The sequence below is a fragment of the Dermochelys coriacea genome, chromosome 3 (genome assembly GCF_009764565.3).
Source record: "Dermochelys coriacea isolate rDerCor1 chromosome 3, rDerCor1.pri.v4, whole genome shotgun sequence".
Taxonomy (NCBI): Eukaryota; Metazoa; Chordata; order Testudines; family Dermochelyidae; genus Dermochelys; species Dermochelys coriacea.
This window is the reverse complement of record NC_050070.1, coordinates 37,031,197-37,047,982: the sequence shown is the minus strand read 5'-3', so window position 1 is coordinate 37,047,982 and position 16,786 is coordinate 37,031,197. Positions and strand designations below refer to the sequence as shown.

At 38.1% G+C, this 16,786-nt stretch overlaps 1 protein-coding gene across 20 annotated transcripts in view; it reads right to left on the bottom strand.

Annotated features, from left to right (window-relative positions):
- MYT1L (myelin transcription factor 1 like) overlaps nucleotides 1-16,786 on the bottom strand; it is a 394,424-nt gene that overhangs the window by 87,961 nt on the left and 289,677 nt on the right. For 17 of the 20 annotated variants that reach the window (XM_043510300.1, XM_038397032.2, XM_043510302.1 and 14 more), the window contains 4 exons: nucleotides 14,004-14,094; nucleotides 11,511-11,618; nucleotides 7,883-8,094; nucleotides 1,148-1,395 (listed from right to left, as the gene is read on the bottom strand). In XM_043510300.1, the coding sequence (XP_043366235.1) occupies nucleotides 1,148-1,395; nucleotides 7,883-8,094; nucleotides 11,511-11,618; nucleotides 14,004-14,094 (659 nt within the window). The remainder of the gene's footprint in view (nucleotides 1-1,147; nucleotides 1,396-7,882; nucleotides 8,095-11,510; nucleotides 11,619-14,003; nucleotides 14,095-16,786) is intronic. The other 3 variants (XM_043510310.1, XM_043510311.1, XM_043510312.1) reach the window with 1 other exon arrangement.

Here is a 16,786-nt window from a genome sequence, read left to right as displayed (position 1 = left end):
CAATCACATTTATTTGCATGCCACAAAGAGATTTCCCTCATCTATAGGATTAAATCAATTAATATAAAAGGAAGCATTTGAAAACAAAATTACTAACCTTACTGAATTCATATAAATTAAGATCATTACTAATAACTACTGGTAAGATTGTTAGCTCATTATGTATGATCAAGAAGCTTTACACAACAGGAAAAAAAACCTTTTGTTTATCTGGAGAAGAGCAGAACATGTCTGCCAGCTCAAAAGCTCTTCTATAAGCACAATAAAACTGTTCCCCCTGCACTGCATCTGTCTGTTTAGCCATCTAGTGGCCTCCAATAGGTAGCACTTTATTGGTTGCTGGTGTATTTTAGTCATTTCTCCCCAGATTTAAGATTTATTCTGGTTATAACAAAATAAAACGGTTCTTATAAAAGTTTTACAATTTGGATGAATTTTAATAATGCTACTGTTTTTTTAATACAGACAGTTTAATATAATAATCTTTTTACTCTGTTTGTTTTAGTGTTGCCATTTAATAAAATATTGAGAATTTACTAATACTTTATAGAGCACTGGTGATATTGCATTATTACTGTTATGCAACTTAAAAGTTATCTGCACTGGAGATTTTTTGTTTGTTTCAAACATATTATGAATCTATTTGAGAGCAATTATATTCTGGATAGGTAAGACAATATTGTGTACAATACCACAATTTTTCTTTGTACTAGATCATAAGACCTTAGGGCCCATGTATGATTTATACATGAAGTTACATTATTAAACCATCCTTTTGCTTACAATTATAAATCAGATAGTGTTAGTAAAAATTCTTTAGTGCAATTAATACCACTTAAGCAACCTAAATAGCTTCCATAGTTACTATAGACCCCATCAGTAAGAGAAGAATTAAAACAGAGAACAACACATTTTATCAGCACCATTTTAACTCTAAGCACTGATCTGGATTTCAAGAATTACTGATGAGTAATTTGCATCTTTATCTTTTATTTTGCTGCCTTAGCAGAGCTGCCACATTTTTGCTCTTTCTGAGAAAAAGATTAAGCAAGAGGCATTAAAGCTACTCTTGAACCTATCAGGGCACAAATCTAGTGCAGTAAAGAGGTTTGTATCATCATCAACAAACATAATTGCTAATTTTTACCCTGGCACAGAGATCCTGAGGTTTAGTGGAGAGGTTCTGAGGCATCTCCCTGCAGCGAGTGGAGAGATTCAGAATAGCAGTGGCAGCCATGTGTGCTGCCTCCATGTCATGAGTATAGTCAAAGCTGCTCTTGCTGCAGGTACTGCTGGCACTGCTGCCTCCACCACAACTCATATTGCTGCTGCTGCTAGGGGCATAACTGCTTGTTGTGCTGCTGGTTGGGCTTGAATTCTTACAATAACGTTTAGCTGTGGGAAGAAATATGACAAGGATGACTCAAAAGTACTAGCACATTACATAAATGACAAGAAAAACAATCTCCTGTGGGTGAATTTTATAATGAGCAACAGTGACTGATTAAAAAAAGGCAACAAAATGATGCAGGTATTCTATGATTTGGTGTGTGAGTCCTTTACACAAGCAATTGGGTGTGTATTAAACATCCCATTAAAAATAAATCTGGAGGATGTGACTATATACCGTAGTGACAAACAGGCCAGATGTAGCAAACAAACACTGTGCATGAAATTTCAACAAAGGCACAGGGAAACACTGCTTTCATTCCATAGTAAGAGCTGATTATATATTTGTATGGGGATTAGGAATTGTTTGGGTCATTCACTTTTATTAAGAGATGGGCATATAACGATAGGACACTTGAGTGGTATTGCACCAGCAAATTGGGCTAACTCCAGATTCATAACAGACCTTAGGAATTCCACTCCCTGGAGCTAGTGGGGATCAAGCTCATTGGGAAGATAATGTGCTTGATCTCTGGGCCAGAGTGCTAACCATATGTCCTTGGTAATCTCAAATTGATCAAAGTGTTCCTCCATTTGCAATGAGGGCAAGTGCTGTGCAGGTCATTAGAAGGGAAAGGAGGAGGACTAAATGGAAAAAAGAAGGTGGCCGTAGAATGAAGGGGCAGGCATTGTTCAAATCTGGATTTGGGGCCCTCATAGGCTAAAGCAAATGTAATATAAACAGAAAGAAAAATGAGCTCAACAGTGTGATTTTTAGAGGTGCTGAGCACCAAAAGCTTCCTTTTGAAAACAACAGGAGTCATTAAGTTTGCACAATTCATTCCCCTCTTCTTTAAATAGAACATGACAATATTGTTGGCTTTTTAAAAAACATGAATATTCACATTTTATAGCCAAAGGAATTAAAAAAAATCCAAACACATTCCTGACCCAAAATAAATGGCTCAAAATTTTTTTTTTTATAAATGACTGAGAAAAAAAATGTCAGTTGGTCTATTGAACCCAGAGTGGTTCATATAGCCCACACACTAGAAGTCAATGTCAGCAGTTACACATACATGCATTCATGGTATAGTGGTTTCTCCCCTTTAAGATGGAGTTCTGTATTCTGCAAAGTTCATACTGAACAATATAATAAATGTGTTGCAATGCCATGTCATTGTAGTATAGAATATATGTGTAATTGCTGGACAGAGGGTCTTATGTAAAGGCCCTATATAAAGGGTCAACACACTAGTTAGATCTCTTTCTCCACAGTTTCAATTTATGCCAACCTCTTCAGGTGTGCTGCAGCAGACATACATGCTGTAATCTGCTCCCTTGAGCACAGCCTCTTTATGCACTACATTCTGCCTGGAAAAGCAGAACAGGAGAGTCTGATGCATAATTTATCTTATACTCCTTACTTTATCCCTTTCATTTGTACATTTTTGGAAAAGTTAATGAAGTCATTGTTTACTGTAAGTGAAATAAAATGCTTAATTCATAGCAGATACAGAAGTTTTCTCAGGAAACCCACATAGTACACAGGTGTGATTTTTTTTAACGAAGTGGATGGTTAAGATTCATGAAGTTGCTTTTTGTTTTGCATTCTTTAGATCACTGTTGTTTTCTGCACATCCACAGATAATAATCCTGTGAGTTATTTCCCATGACATATTTTACACCAAATTTCATTCTGAAACTAATAGTCAATATTGGTCACTAAAAACTGAGCATTTATCCATGGTTGCTACATTCTGGTAGCCAAGATACTCAACTAATTCTCTAAACTTATAACAGGAAATAAGTACAGTATCTCAGTTACCACTGTGTTGACATAGTAAGTGTTGACTTTTTAACAGCAACCACTTTGCACACGTAATTTGCAAAATTAGGACTATATTTCAAACGAATAAATAACATGCCTTTTCTATCACTTGCAAAAGAAAAATGCAGTCATATTAGACATTTGAGAGTTGATTAAAATGAAATTAAATATGAGATAATATAAGACATTTTATATACCTATATCAATACAGAGAGAGAGAGAGGGAGGGAGGGAGGGAGGGAGAGAGGAAAGCAGGGAGGAGTAATAAAGAATTTTCAACATAGGATTAACCACAAGAAACTCTTCCAGGCTCTGACACAGACTCCCTCTATGGCCTTGATAAAATCACATGATCTTTCTGCTTCATTTTCCCCATTAATAGAAAGGCAATCACAATATTTAATATTAGGCATGTTGTGAGGATTAATAAATGATTGTGAAACACTTTGAGGGTGAAAAGCATTATATATGTATTAAGTATATGTGAATGGTTGTGGTCATTTTAGCTTGAGCTTCACTGTACAGTTTTTAATCGCTTCTTGCAGCCTGGATTATCTACCTCACATTACTTTTGAAAAAGAAATTCAGGACTCTTGTTTATAGTGAATTCAAATAGATTGAAATCCAACTGCAGAGAAGGGGAATGGTAGTGACATTGTCTGAATAAAAAATAAAACACATTTTGCAGTTCTGCTTTCAAGCCAAACAGTGATTTAGTGCATTGCTGTGGTGCAGGGTCGCTGGGACCTCTGCAATCCAACTATGCTTTGTGGCTGAGTGGCAAACCAGAAAGCAGAAAGCAATCTCTTCCATCAACGACCGCCACATTGCTCTCAGGCAGCCGCTCCAGCCAGCTCCATTTCCAAGAGAGCCATTTCCAAGATTCTGACTTTCCCCTGATGAATGACATAAGGGATGATGACAGTGGGATCAGTGCTTCTCTAATATCCCAAAGGCTCCTCCATAGCTAAATAAGCTGGGGAGTGGCAGCTGCCCCATCAAAATTAAGGTATGCAGTCCTTTCCAAACAAACGGGGTTGATGAGAGAATAGACCCAGTTCCAGCATCCTCTATCCCCAGCACCAGCAGCCTTGGTACTAGTTCTATTGTTCAAGTTAACCACAGCTCCAACACTTTTTCCGAACTCCATAGGAACTCTTCAGGGACTGTAGAGCCCCGGTGCAAGGGAGTGAGATGGAGAGAATTTAGGGAAGACTGCTTGACAACTTCTGGGGAGAGGAACAAATTTGCACAAGCTTTCCACTATCCCTGAACAGCTCCCACCTGTAGAGCTCTGTGAACTCCTCTGGACACTGGGTCCAGCTGTTTTCATCATTACTGCCATATAAAATAAGCCCATAATGTAGACCATTATGATGTTGTCCCTAAAGGGAAAATAAAGCCAAACAAACAAATCCTCTTCCTTATAAGATGATCTCTCTATAGCATCATCAAGGCATCATAACATACAACATACAGAGTCCTCTCCTTGTGTAATTCTTATTAAAGCTTACACACACACACACAAAATAACACAGTCCATGCCACTCACACCAATTTATTTGCTGAATATATCAGCCCCATGACATTTTCCTGATGGTCTGTGACACAAAGCCTGTTGCTGCCTCAAAATTAAAAGATTCAAACATCAAGTGATTCATTTTTCAGACGCTTAATACTATACATATTTCTGTTTTCCTCTTAGAGTGTTTGACAGAATGAACCTTTGATTACCAGTCTCCACTAAGTTTATGTATAACACCTCTTCAAAACAAAAATTTCTTCCCTAATGTACACAGTGGGTTCATACTGTATACCTCCCAAGCTAGCCTCAATGCTATTTGAATGGGGGTGAGAGGCATATTCCCCCTTCAAACATACAGGTAACTTCTGTTTAGACTAATGGAGATGAGTGTGTATATAGACAGTGGAATAGTTGGCCATCATCTTTCATTTTAATGTTTAATTTTGGGTTTTGGGGTTTCTCACTTTTTTTTAAAGCTAAATTTCTAACATTTATAGATTCAAAGGCCAGAAAGAACCATTATGATCATCTAATCAGACCTCTGATATAACACAGGCCATAGGACTTTTCCAAAACAATTCCTAGAGCAAATCTGTTAGAAAAACATCCACTCTTGATTTTAAAATTGCCAGTGATGTCAATTCTTGGCAAATTGTTCCAATTGTTAATTAACCTCACTGTTAAAAACATATGCCTTATCTCCAGTCTGAATTTGTCATGCTTCGACTTCCAGCCATTGAATCGTGTCATACCTTGCTCTGCTAGACTGAAGAGTCCATTGCTGAATATTTATTCCAAAATGCCATTTTGAAATGAAAAGTCAAAACACAATGTTTGAAAACGGTCAAAACAAAATGTTTTCAAAACAAAGACAAAACATTTCACTTCAAAATGGCCAAAACAAACTGCTTTGACAGTTTTGATGTTCTTTTTTCCTAATTTTTTTCAGTAGAAACTATTAACCATATTCAACCCAAATTTGTGAATAGTTGTTGTGACCTGAAAAATGCATCTTTAGGTGAATTTACTACTCACTGAAAAATAAATTTCCCAACTCTGCTCTAGAGACTGCAAAGTTCCTTAAGGAAAAACATTTCTTAAGGAAAAGATCTTTTCCTGAGACTGGCAAGTTATCACTTCTTCCCTTTCATGCCAGTAATAACTAAGGCCATAGAACTTTAGTTTTAACACTGTTGGGAGAAATCCTGACCCCATTGAAGTCAATGAGAAACCATCCACTGATTTCAGTGGGGCCAAAAATTCACCCCATATGTTTTTATGCTTACAGCCACATGCACCACACAATACCAGCTTTTCACCCAGCAAGTTTGTAAGCCCATTAGGAATGACAACATCCTATTCCACTTTGGGGTGGGGAGAAGAAATTTACCGAGCCACACTTACCTAAAACTGTTACCATCACTCCTTACTCATTCTTTGGCTGAGATGTTGACATCCAAAACAAGCTCGCGTCAATACTATTTCAAGGTCAAAGAGGTTTTATCCCCATACATATAGGTATCTCTCATTTACGTCAATGGGAGATGAGTGTATATGTCAATGGTTCTCAACCTGAGGCCCAAACAGCACATAGCTGTGGCCCAAGTGACATCCTCAGGGCCACATAAGTAGTATAGATAGTGTGGATGCCACCCACATAACACAGAGAGCTGCATATGTGGCCCAAAATGATCAATAGGTTGAGAACCACTAGTATATGTAGATAGTAGAGTAATTCCCTATCATCCTTCATCATTTAGGGCCTAATTCAGCAAAAGCATTAAGTATGTGCTTAGCTTTAAGCATGTTCTTAGGTCCTATTCACTTCAATAAGAGTTAGGCACATGCTTGAATGCTTTGCTAAATGGGGCCTCAAACAGGATAAATTCTTGCTGTTTACTCCAACATCCGAGAACACGTACACATATTCATAGAGTTTCTAGTGAGTAAACTGAGCATGTACATAATAGGCAGAATTAGTAGTGCAAACCTATTGACTTAAATGGTGTAACTTATGAGAATTTAGCCCTCTATCTCTATTAAGTTGTTCCTTTGAGGGTGGGTACTACAGAGTTTAAGGCACTTTTACTTAGAAATGTCTGCCTTTTTCTATCCTCTCTACTAGTGTGAGACAACCTGCTTACTGATCTCATAGGAAAACTTAACTATCAAAAAACATAGGAAAGATGGGGACAGCAGCTGTTACAATTTCCTCCTTCTCCACTTACCTACTTTTCTAAGTCAGAGACTGTTGCACTAAGCCACACTTATTCCTAATTTACTAAACAAAATCTGGGATTTCACAGGTTAGTCAGTGAGGAATCCCAAGCACTTTATCTTGTAAGATGAATTTATCTAGAAAATAAATTGTTCCATGTTGCATAAGAAAAAGAGGAAGGGATGTTATACTGATAGGTCTGGAATATCCCAAAATGGAACAACTCCAGCCCTTCATTCTTTGGCCCTAGGGGGTTTTGTTCCTTGGTCCAACTCCTCTCCCCTGCCAGCCAGCCACCACCATCACACTTTCTCCTGCCCAGAAGGAAGAAGTAGCCTCAGAGACAGGTGTTGATGCCACTTTCATCCAAATCCCGATCATTTTACTCACATGAGTTCTCACAGTGAATTCAACAGGAATCCTCATGTGGATAAGGCGAGCAGGGGCCTTTAATTAATTGATGACTCGGGGGCTGAATTGCAATGAGGTTCATGTTTTCTCCCCAGAGAGCAAGCACATTACATTTATGAGTTTCCTAAACTACTGTACAAGACCAAGATTCCTAATGCAACCCAAGCAGCCAGGTCCTCCCAAATGGCAGCATAATACACTGCTACTGTGCCACAGGACTGGCTCTCCTCTGTAGATTTTTTTGCAGACTCAGTACATCCCAAGAACTGAATAGCTAAGGATATTCTCTTCTCAGTGCAACAATCCTGCAGCAAGCACCATATAAAATAATGCTTTTTAGAAAAATTCTTTAAAAATAACTTAAACATAACAATGTCATGCTGTGAATAGCATTCCTCTTAATACTGTATGAACATGAAGGTATGTCTTATTTTTATGAAGTTTACATATACAACAACATTATTAACTGTAAACTTGTCTCTCATGTATAAGAGTGTGCACCTCCTACCATCATATCCTTTGGGGGATATATCCCTGGATTGCACCTTGGGAGCTATGGCTCTCTTGCCATAGGCATGGTTGTCATAACTGTTATATTCAAACGAAGTCTTAGAGTATTTCTCTAGTTCCTTGGCCAAGTTGGAGCGGGGTGTGGTGGTGGGGACATTGTTTCTGTAGCCATACTGAGGGATCTCCAATTGCTTAACAAAGCACATGGGCCTAGAAATTAAAGATATGTACAGTTTGTTAGATGCAGTTCAGTTTATTGTGTCTGTGCACAATTTATAGTTCAGATTAGAAAATCTGAGTTATTTATTGCACTCAAGAGACAGCAATATATTATTGTATTTGTTTGGTTTGGTTGTTTCCAGCAGACAAACAATATATATTTTCTGGAGCAAAGCTTAGAATAAATTAATTATAATAGCGCTAAATGTATTCTGTGACTAAAAACAAAATAATTGGTGAAAAGTTCTATTTTAAACAATACTTAAGGGTTTCTCCTTCCCTGTGAAATTACATTATATAACAATGTACTCTCTTTGGAAAGGTGGATTAGAGAGAGACCGGTAGAAATTTTAGACAAATTCTTCTAGTTACTGGAAGTAAAAACCAGCACTAAGAGCTCTACTCAACGTAGGGAGCATCCTTTGAATTCTGCTGACAGAATTTAGTCTTCAGAAGAGAAGAGTGAGGGGGGGATTTGATAGCAGCCTTCAACTACCTGAAGGGGGGTTCCAAAGAGGATCGAGCTAGGCTGTTTTCAGTGGCGGCAGATGACAGAACAAGGAGCAATGGTCTCAAGTTGCAGTGTGGGAGGTCTAGGTTGGATGTTAGGAAATACTATTTCCCTAGGAGGGTGGTGAAGCACTGGAATGTGTTACCTAGGGAGCTGGTGGAATCCCCATTCTTAGATGTTTTTAAGGCCCAGCTTGACAAAGCCCTGGCTGGGATGATTTAGTTGGGGGTGGTCCTACTTTGAGCAGGAGGTTGGACTAGATGACCTCCTGAGGTCTCTTCCAACCCTAATCTTCTGTGATTCTATGATTCTATTTGCATGTGGTTTGCCCTGTCACAAAAGAAGCTGGGGTCCACCTCTTCAGGGGGAGATCCACACGAGGCACCCACACAGTCCCTCTTGCCTCTGAACTGTCATCCAGTCTCTCTGGTTCCTGTTGACTCCTGCATGCAAGGTTTTAGCAGGAGCTGTGACTCCTGGGGCTGCTCCACACACCACATTCAATAGGCGGATCCCACAACACCATAAGGGATGGAGTGCAAGCTAATACAGACTTAGGCTGTACCATCTAAAATTCTCATGTGAGAAAGTGTTGCGTGACTGGGTCTTAGAGAGCAAATCCTAAAAGGAGCTCAGCATCCTAAAAGCCCACTGATTTTAACGGGTTTAGGGTGATTAACTGCAGACTTCAGGTGCTTGGTACCTCAGGGGATCAAGCCCTTTTTCTTACCCCCACAATTATAACATGTGGAAATGGAAGGGGCATTCAGGGGAACACTAATTTAGTCACATGCAGAAGAGCCATCATGCCTAGCTGGCTATGGAATACAATAAACAGCTAGGAATGCTAATATATTTTTTGTAGTTTGCATTTCTGGATGAATTCATTTTCATAGAATTTAGACAAGAGATTGAGGTGTAAATTACCCAAGAAATTATATAATTCATACCGTACCCTTTGATTTTCTTTTGTATGTTGGGTTCCTTTGGAAAATTTCTCTTCACTTTTCACAAAATACAATGGGACAGATCCTCAGTCGGTATAGCCCAGTATAGTTTAGGCTCATTTAAGAAAATAATACAATTCACATAGTGCACATTCAAAACAAGACTAAAATTTTTGGCAGAGCAAAAATCCTATGAATTTGACTTTTTTATTATTGAAGACATTTTGAATGCAAGTGGGATGGAGACAAGTGTAAGATCAGTTCACAGGATTTATACTTGGAACACATAAAGTCCCCAATCAATCATTGTGGGTGGAATATATAAGACAACCCTTAGGATGTTCATCTTAAATAGATCCAAGAGTTAAAGGTAAAAGGGACGTAGTGTCTGAGATCACAGTCTTACTCAGGCTGCCTAACAAGATCTGAAACACATGAAAGACCCAGAGGCAAAAGCAAAACTGCCAAAACAACTATCTAAGGAGTCTGCCAGAGAACCAGATGTTGCTTTTGAAAAGTAGCATCCTCTGCATGGCATCTGACTCCTGTGACTTCTCTCTAAAGAGCAGTGAAAGCCACTGTATTTTTGGTCTATGTAATCCTGCTAATGAAGATTTGATGATTTTGTTTAATGGATATTTATTATTGTTATTATTATTGTTATTATTATTATTATTATTATTATTATTATTAAAAGCATCATCTTTGAGTAAAGTATCATGGACAGTGTCTGAAAAAAGTGAAACCAGAACTGGGTCTGGTCCAGATAAAGCCACTGAAAACACTTGGGAAAAGGAAAACAAAAATCCAAATTCACTACATAATAGTTAGCTTTCCTGATGCAGGTCATCATTCTGTTTTCTCAACCACAAGAACACAAGGGTTTGGAAAATGCCATCAAGATTTGATGAAGTACTGAGAGAATATTCAAAGAAAGATGACTCCGTTAACAGTAAGAAACATTCATTATAAGTCACCCTATCAAAATTTAGGTCAAAATGATAACCTGACAGAGAGAAACTTATGGGAGGCCTAGGAAATTCTGTGTGCTGGAAGTTGTGGAGAGTCCTTCAAATTCTCCCATGGGGAGAAGGGAAGGATGTGGCCATCCTAACGCACAGATATCATAATATCCATGGTGAAATTCTGCAGCTCTTGGGGCATCAATATAGGGCTGGTACATTCATGCAGAAGTCCAATGCCTTTGCACTGCTCCCTAAACTCTCAGCTCCCCCAGAAGCCACATTTTTCTCCACTCACATCTGGCCCAGCACTAGGTGCATTTAATAGTGCCGAGCTGGATTGTGCATAGGATAAATGGTGAGTCCCAAATGCATGGAGAGAGGAGGTGATTATGCCAGATTAGTTCAATCTCCTCCATCCATCAAAATTTAAACCAATGGAATGGTACTTCCATTCCTTTAATCCCTTCTGTGGGGGAGGGAGCAAAACAGAGACAATGAACTAACCCTTAAGTGTTTTTGGAAGCTAAACTAGATCAGGTATTTTTTCCATAAAAAGGTATGCTGCCAATTTAGTACTGCAAGTAGGGCTTCTGGTTTTCATTTAAACTGATATTTACTAGTAAAAGCCTGCTGAAGAAAACAAGACTTACCGGTAAATATTAGTTTATTCCCAAAAGATACCAACTTTTTTCACACTGTTCTTAGACTTTGCACTCCAGCAGTCAGCTTTACACCAAACAATGCCTAAGACAAAAATGAGCTTTTCAGGCTTTACATGTATTTGCCAAAATAATTACCTGCCCACCCCCATGCAAATTTGTTGGGAAATAATGCTGAGAAAATTGGATCCAGAAGCCCTAATTCTAAACTCTTCTTTAAGGGAGATATATATGTATATACAACGTATATAAATATAAATGCTCAGATTAATTTAACGTGTGATGAATTTTGCATAGTATTAAGTATTATAGTGATTTCTAATACCTTAAAACCCGATCTGATGCCTGGTTTGATTTTGACACATCACAGCTCTGATGCTTCTCTTGAGCTTTAGCCAGTTTCTCTGCTGCAGCAATAGGACATCCAGAGAGGCTGCAATTACAGAAAGGAAATTTAATTGTCTTGTCCTGAGAAATTTCACATTATAGCACTGATCCAATTACTCCTTCTCCTCCTTAGTCAGCATGAGGAAGAATCTGGAGGAAAAAAGTTTCCAGAACCTTTTCTGTATACATTTCCTCTAGAATAGACTTCCTGTCTTTGAGCAAAATTCTGCTTTCAAAGTTGCATGGACAATCTCATATCCAATATTCTTCTCCTCCTACTGTACATAGGCAGAACTCTCATGGATGTCAGTTAATAGGCATTCAAGTAGGAAAAGGAGAATATAAGACAAAATTTACTTTGTGGCTTTGTTAGCAGAACTTGGCCCTTTTGTTCATACACATTTTGTCACTGAAATGGTTGATGCAGACTATTCAATGTCAACACAATACAGATGAAATTTTGTGCTGCTTCACACCTCATTCAGCCTCATTAACTTCAATTAGGTTGTGAGGGGTATAAATCAGTGGAGAACTTGACTGAGTGTCTATAAACCTATATCAAAAATATATTTTTCTTGCTGTTTATTCATGAAGTTAAACCACTAAACGTCGTTCTAGTCTTAAATAACGTAACGTGAAAAGAACCAAGACGTCTGGACTTGAACTCTAATTTACAAATGCTTAACTATTTTTGAGTGATAGTTAATAAGTCTGCTTCTGCTGGAAAAGATTTAGAACAGTGGAAAATAAATATCCTGGTACCAGCAGATGGTGCTCTTAGTGAATTTGTAAAATCCTGTGACCTGACAATGGAGGGGTCTTTTTCTCATTATTGTCTGTTGCATGCTTATGTGATCGCAGCTCCTTGTGTTCTCCACAAGAAAAGAAATTAAAGTGAAAGCCAAATCAGTGCACTTGGTGGCATAGGGTTTTAAACTAGAGACAGAGTTGCCTCTCGAAAGGCTCAGCTTGAAATTTTACTCAGGCCCAGATGCTTCCCTCGCAACAGAAGAAAAAAAGAAGAAGGGAGGAAAAAAAAAAAGCAGAGCAAAATGCCCCAAAAGCTGCAGAAAGAGGTAAGCAGAATGCTCCCTCCACTCCTCCCTGGGTGCCAATGGCAACCCCTCTGTCTCAGTTCCACAAGGGGAAAGGTTGGGGGGCTCTACACAGGTTCAGATTAGTGCCCGCGGCAGCTGCTCTCCAATGACATGCTCCTCTTCAGACACCGGGGATATCCTAGCAGATATCCAAACAGAAGTCACTGCTGTTGCAGCATTAGTTGCCATGGAGTCCCCTTCGAAGCTTTTGCTGCTTGTGCTGCATGACATTAGTGGGAGGCAGCCAGTGGCTGCATAGCTCCAGAGAAGTAAGAGGTGCCACAGAGTATTCCAAAGAGATTGGTCCTCAGCAAGGGAATCCATGGAGCTGAGATAAGAACTCTTGGTGAAGCCAGAGCTCTGTAAATGTGGAGGACCATACCGCCAGTACCCTCTGTGGTCTCCCAAGCCATCTTGCTGCAGTTAATGTTAAAAGGAGCTCAGTAATGGGAACCTTGGGTAGTTTTCTGTGCTCTGTGCCCACCTTCCCTGAGTTTTGCCATTGGAAGCTACAACGTAGACCTCAATTTCCTTATGGAAAAGTCATAAAATATAATAGAAATGATAACTTTTCTATAAGTTTTTAAAAATAATCCCTAGGATGTAACAGAAAATAAGGTCCATTCTATAGGATGATTAAAAAACTCTATAGAAAAGTATCATTTTCTATGGAATTCTATAGGTTTCTAGAATAATTTCTATTAATTCTATTGCTTTCCTCATTTTGAAAATCAAAAGTACTTTTCCATATTGTTCTCATTAATTCTCATTAATTTTTGCCTAAATATGGACTTCAGGTTGAGCCCTTGGATGGTAGAAAACTTTAAATTGTGTAATATATATGTAATTGAAATGCTCTTTATTATTTATTCATACAAAATTGTTCTTATGCTTAGAGTGGAATTTTTCACGCAGTATGGAGTCATCACTCATAAAGATGAACTTTATATGAACCATAACTCTGTCCTGGTCTTGATAGTTTTTGCGGTCTTTTTCTTTCTTCTATTACTTTCTCCTTAAGGGTCATATGCTTCTTTTAATACAACTCTAGCTAAGTTAAAAAAATAAATAAAAACGCAAGTGATGCTTAAAAAGTTTCTTACATGAATCAAATTAATTTTGCACAGAAGTATCTTCACATTGTAAAATAAGTTTAAGGATTTTATGATGCAAAATGAATAAATAAAACACACTAAGCACCATATGCCATCTTTAAAACAAAAGAACAAAATCACATACACATATACACACACTCTCAGAACAGACTGCCAGAAGTGCTGCAGCTCTGAAGCAGTGTTCTCTCTAGACTATTAGACCAGTGATGGCTTCCTTACCTTCTGTGAGAATTCCTGTTGCTATTTACGTGGCCCCGACCTGTGCAGCCTGGTGTAGGACACTTAAGAACATTTTCATGCATGGCAAGAACTTGACAAGGAGAGTAAGAGAAAACAGCAGCGTATGAAAGCAAGAAAAAAAAATCAAGTCCCAGTATATATGAAACCATTTAAAAACCAAAAACCGGGATTCATTAATAACCAGCATTCCTCAAAATACATGTAACCAATAAAGTCTGATGAGGGAAGAAGGTGTCGTGACCTTATGCACATTAACACGGGTAACACTGTACAGTGAGAATTATGGGAATTACAGAATCTAATAATTAATGTGTCTCTGGTGTGATGGTGAAGCAGGAAACTCCCAACATCCTCTCCATACATAAATGCTGAACACTGATCAGCTCAATAGTAACAGGTGGATTGGGAACAGCCCAGTAATAAAGTGTGGATTGTGATTGTGTAATACAGTTTTATGCACTTATAATAAAGCCTGCGAGTCAAAATCTGCTTTCAGTGATACCAATAAAAAATTGACGTACTCCAGATTTCTCAGTACAACTGAGAGCAGAATGTGACCATAATTATGCAAGTCAATTCAATTTTACTAGGGTCCAATTCTGCCCACAGTCAAATGGGTGTAGTCAATGGAAGTTACTACACATGTAAGCATGAGGGCAGAATTGGTCCCTTTCTCTTTATTTTAATTCTCTATAAATCTTAAATTAAAAAGATGCAAATTGAAAAAAAATATGGAAAAGAAACTCCTAAGCAGTAAGCACTTTGTAAAGTTGAGGGCTGGTGGAGTGATTAATCATGAGAGTAAGAAATAGGTAGCATTGGCTTAAGCAAGTTGGGTGCAAAATTCGCCCCCAAATTCTTTCAAGGCAATTCTCTTCTGAATTTCAACACTCTTGCTATAATGGGCCAAATTATCAAGAGGTTTTGTAAAATGGAGGTACATTAACAAGGAACTAGACTGGAACCTTTCCTTTTGTATGACAAGAAACATATCTGAATTCATGTCTCTAAAGCTGGATGGCTAGTGCATTAATGTACAGAACTAGGCCATTCAGCCTCTCCAAATAGCTCCCATTTTATTCACATGGGATGTACTCATGTAGTCATTGTTTAGTTCTCACTCAAACAAATTCTGCTGAAATTAGCGAGTGCTTTGGCTGAGTAAGAATTGAATAAAAACCAAGCAGACACTTGAGGATTTAACCCATAGAGACTGATTCAAAGATCATCATCACCACCATTACCACCACCACTGGCAGTGTATTAAAATGTGTGCAGATGCAAAAGCTTTACTCTGAAATTCCTGCTATTCAAAGCTGTTCTTGAAACATGCTTCACAAGGCCAGCATAACAGGAAAATTAGTTCAATAAATAAATAAAAAGATGAGCTCACCTTTTTCATTTTAGTAACTACGGAACATGCAAACAGTTTAAAGCTATATTCTTCTTTGATTTACAACAACTTCTAAAGACCTTTATTTTCACCATTTACAAAAAACGAGAGAGAACTTTAAGCACCTGAGAAAATATTTGTACTTCAGAAAATTACAGGTCAAATTACAAAAATGGAAAAATGAATTAATTTAATCTGCTGTAGTCACAGATCAACCAAGTTGCCATGAGGTTCCCTAAATTACATCCTCATTATCTTAATTCTAGAAAGAACAACCCTGCTATGAAAGAGAAGACTTTGTGTTAGACTCTCTCTCTCTCTCTGTGCTAATACACTTCTGACTTCCCTTTCTGAGACTACAACTTTCTTGGTGATTTGGGGGCCTAATTTAGACCTGCCTTATTCCAGTTTTATGTCAGTAAATGTATTGTCATTAACAGACTTATGCCATTGTAAAACTGGAGTTGTGCAGTGGTGAATCAGGCTCATGGTCTTCTATAGTTTAAGTCTTAAGGGCCTGATTCTCCTTTCACTTGCACTGGTTTTATACCAGTGAAATTCCATTGGGTCTGATTCTTTGCTGCATGGAGACTTCTGGACACCTGTGCAAAATGGGTGTCAAATGTTGCCCTTCCGATTTGGATGGGTTTTGCACCCATTTTAATTTACACAGGTGTAAATGACTCCTCAATTTGCAAGACAATGGAGAAACAGGCCCACAGAACTCAATGATGTACATGTTGTCCCATTTCACACCAGTGAAAGTAAGAAAGAGAATCAGACCCTAGCCAGATCCTCAGCTGGTATAAAATCAGCACAGCTTAGTTAGCTTGAGTGGAACTATACCAATTTATATCAGCTGAGGATCTGCCTTAAACTTTCAAGACCAAATCCTTCTCTCTTCTACACAAGTGTAACTTCCTTTGACTTCAGTCCTCACAGAACTCATTCACTTTAAGGGAAGATGCACTCAAGTAAACGACAAGAGAGTATGGCTCAAAATCCTGGATAATACTACTACAGGGCCAAATTCTCTTTCTCTCTCTTTTTTATAATGTACATTTTTTCATTATGTCTCCAAATAAATAAACACATAAATAAAATGGGTGGTGAGTTTTTCAAACTTGAAAGCACAATTGTTCCTGAACTAAACAACAGGGACATCAGCACTCAGAAGTAAAAGCAGTGCAGTGTTTCTGGAAAATCTTTCTCTGCAGACTGAATGCATCTCTTTAAAAATAACCTAACCTTCTCAGAATCAAAGAATACAGCTTTAAAAGTTGTTCTTTTTAGTTTAAAAATTATTAGATATATGAATATGATGGAATAAAGAAAAAACTATAGCACAGAACATGATGCTTAACTGAGA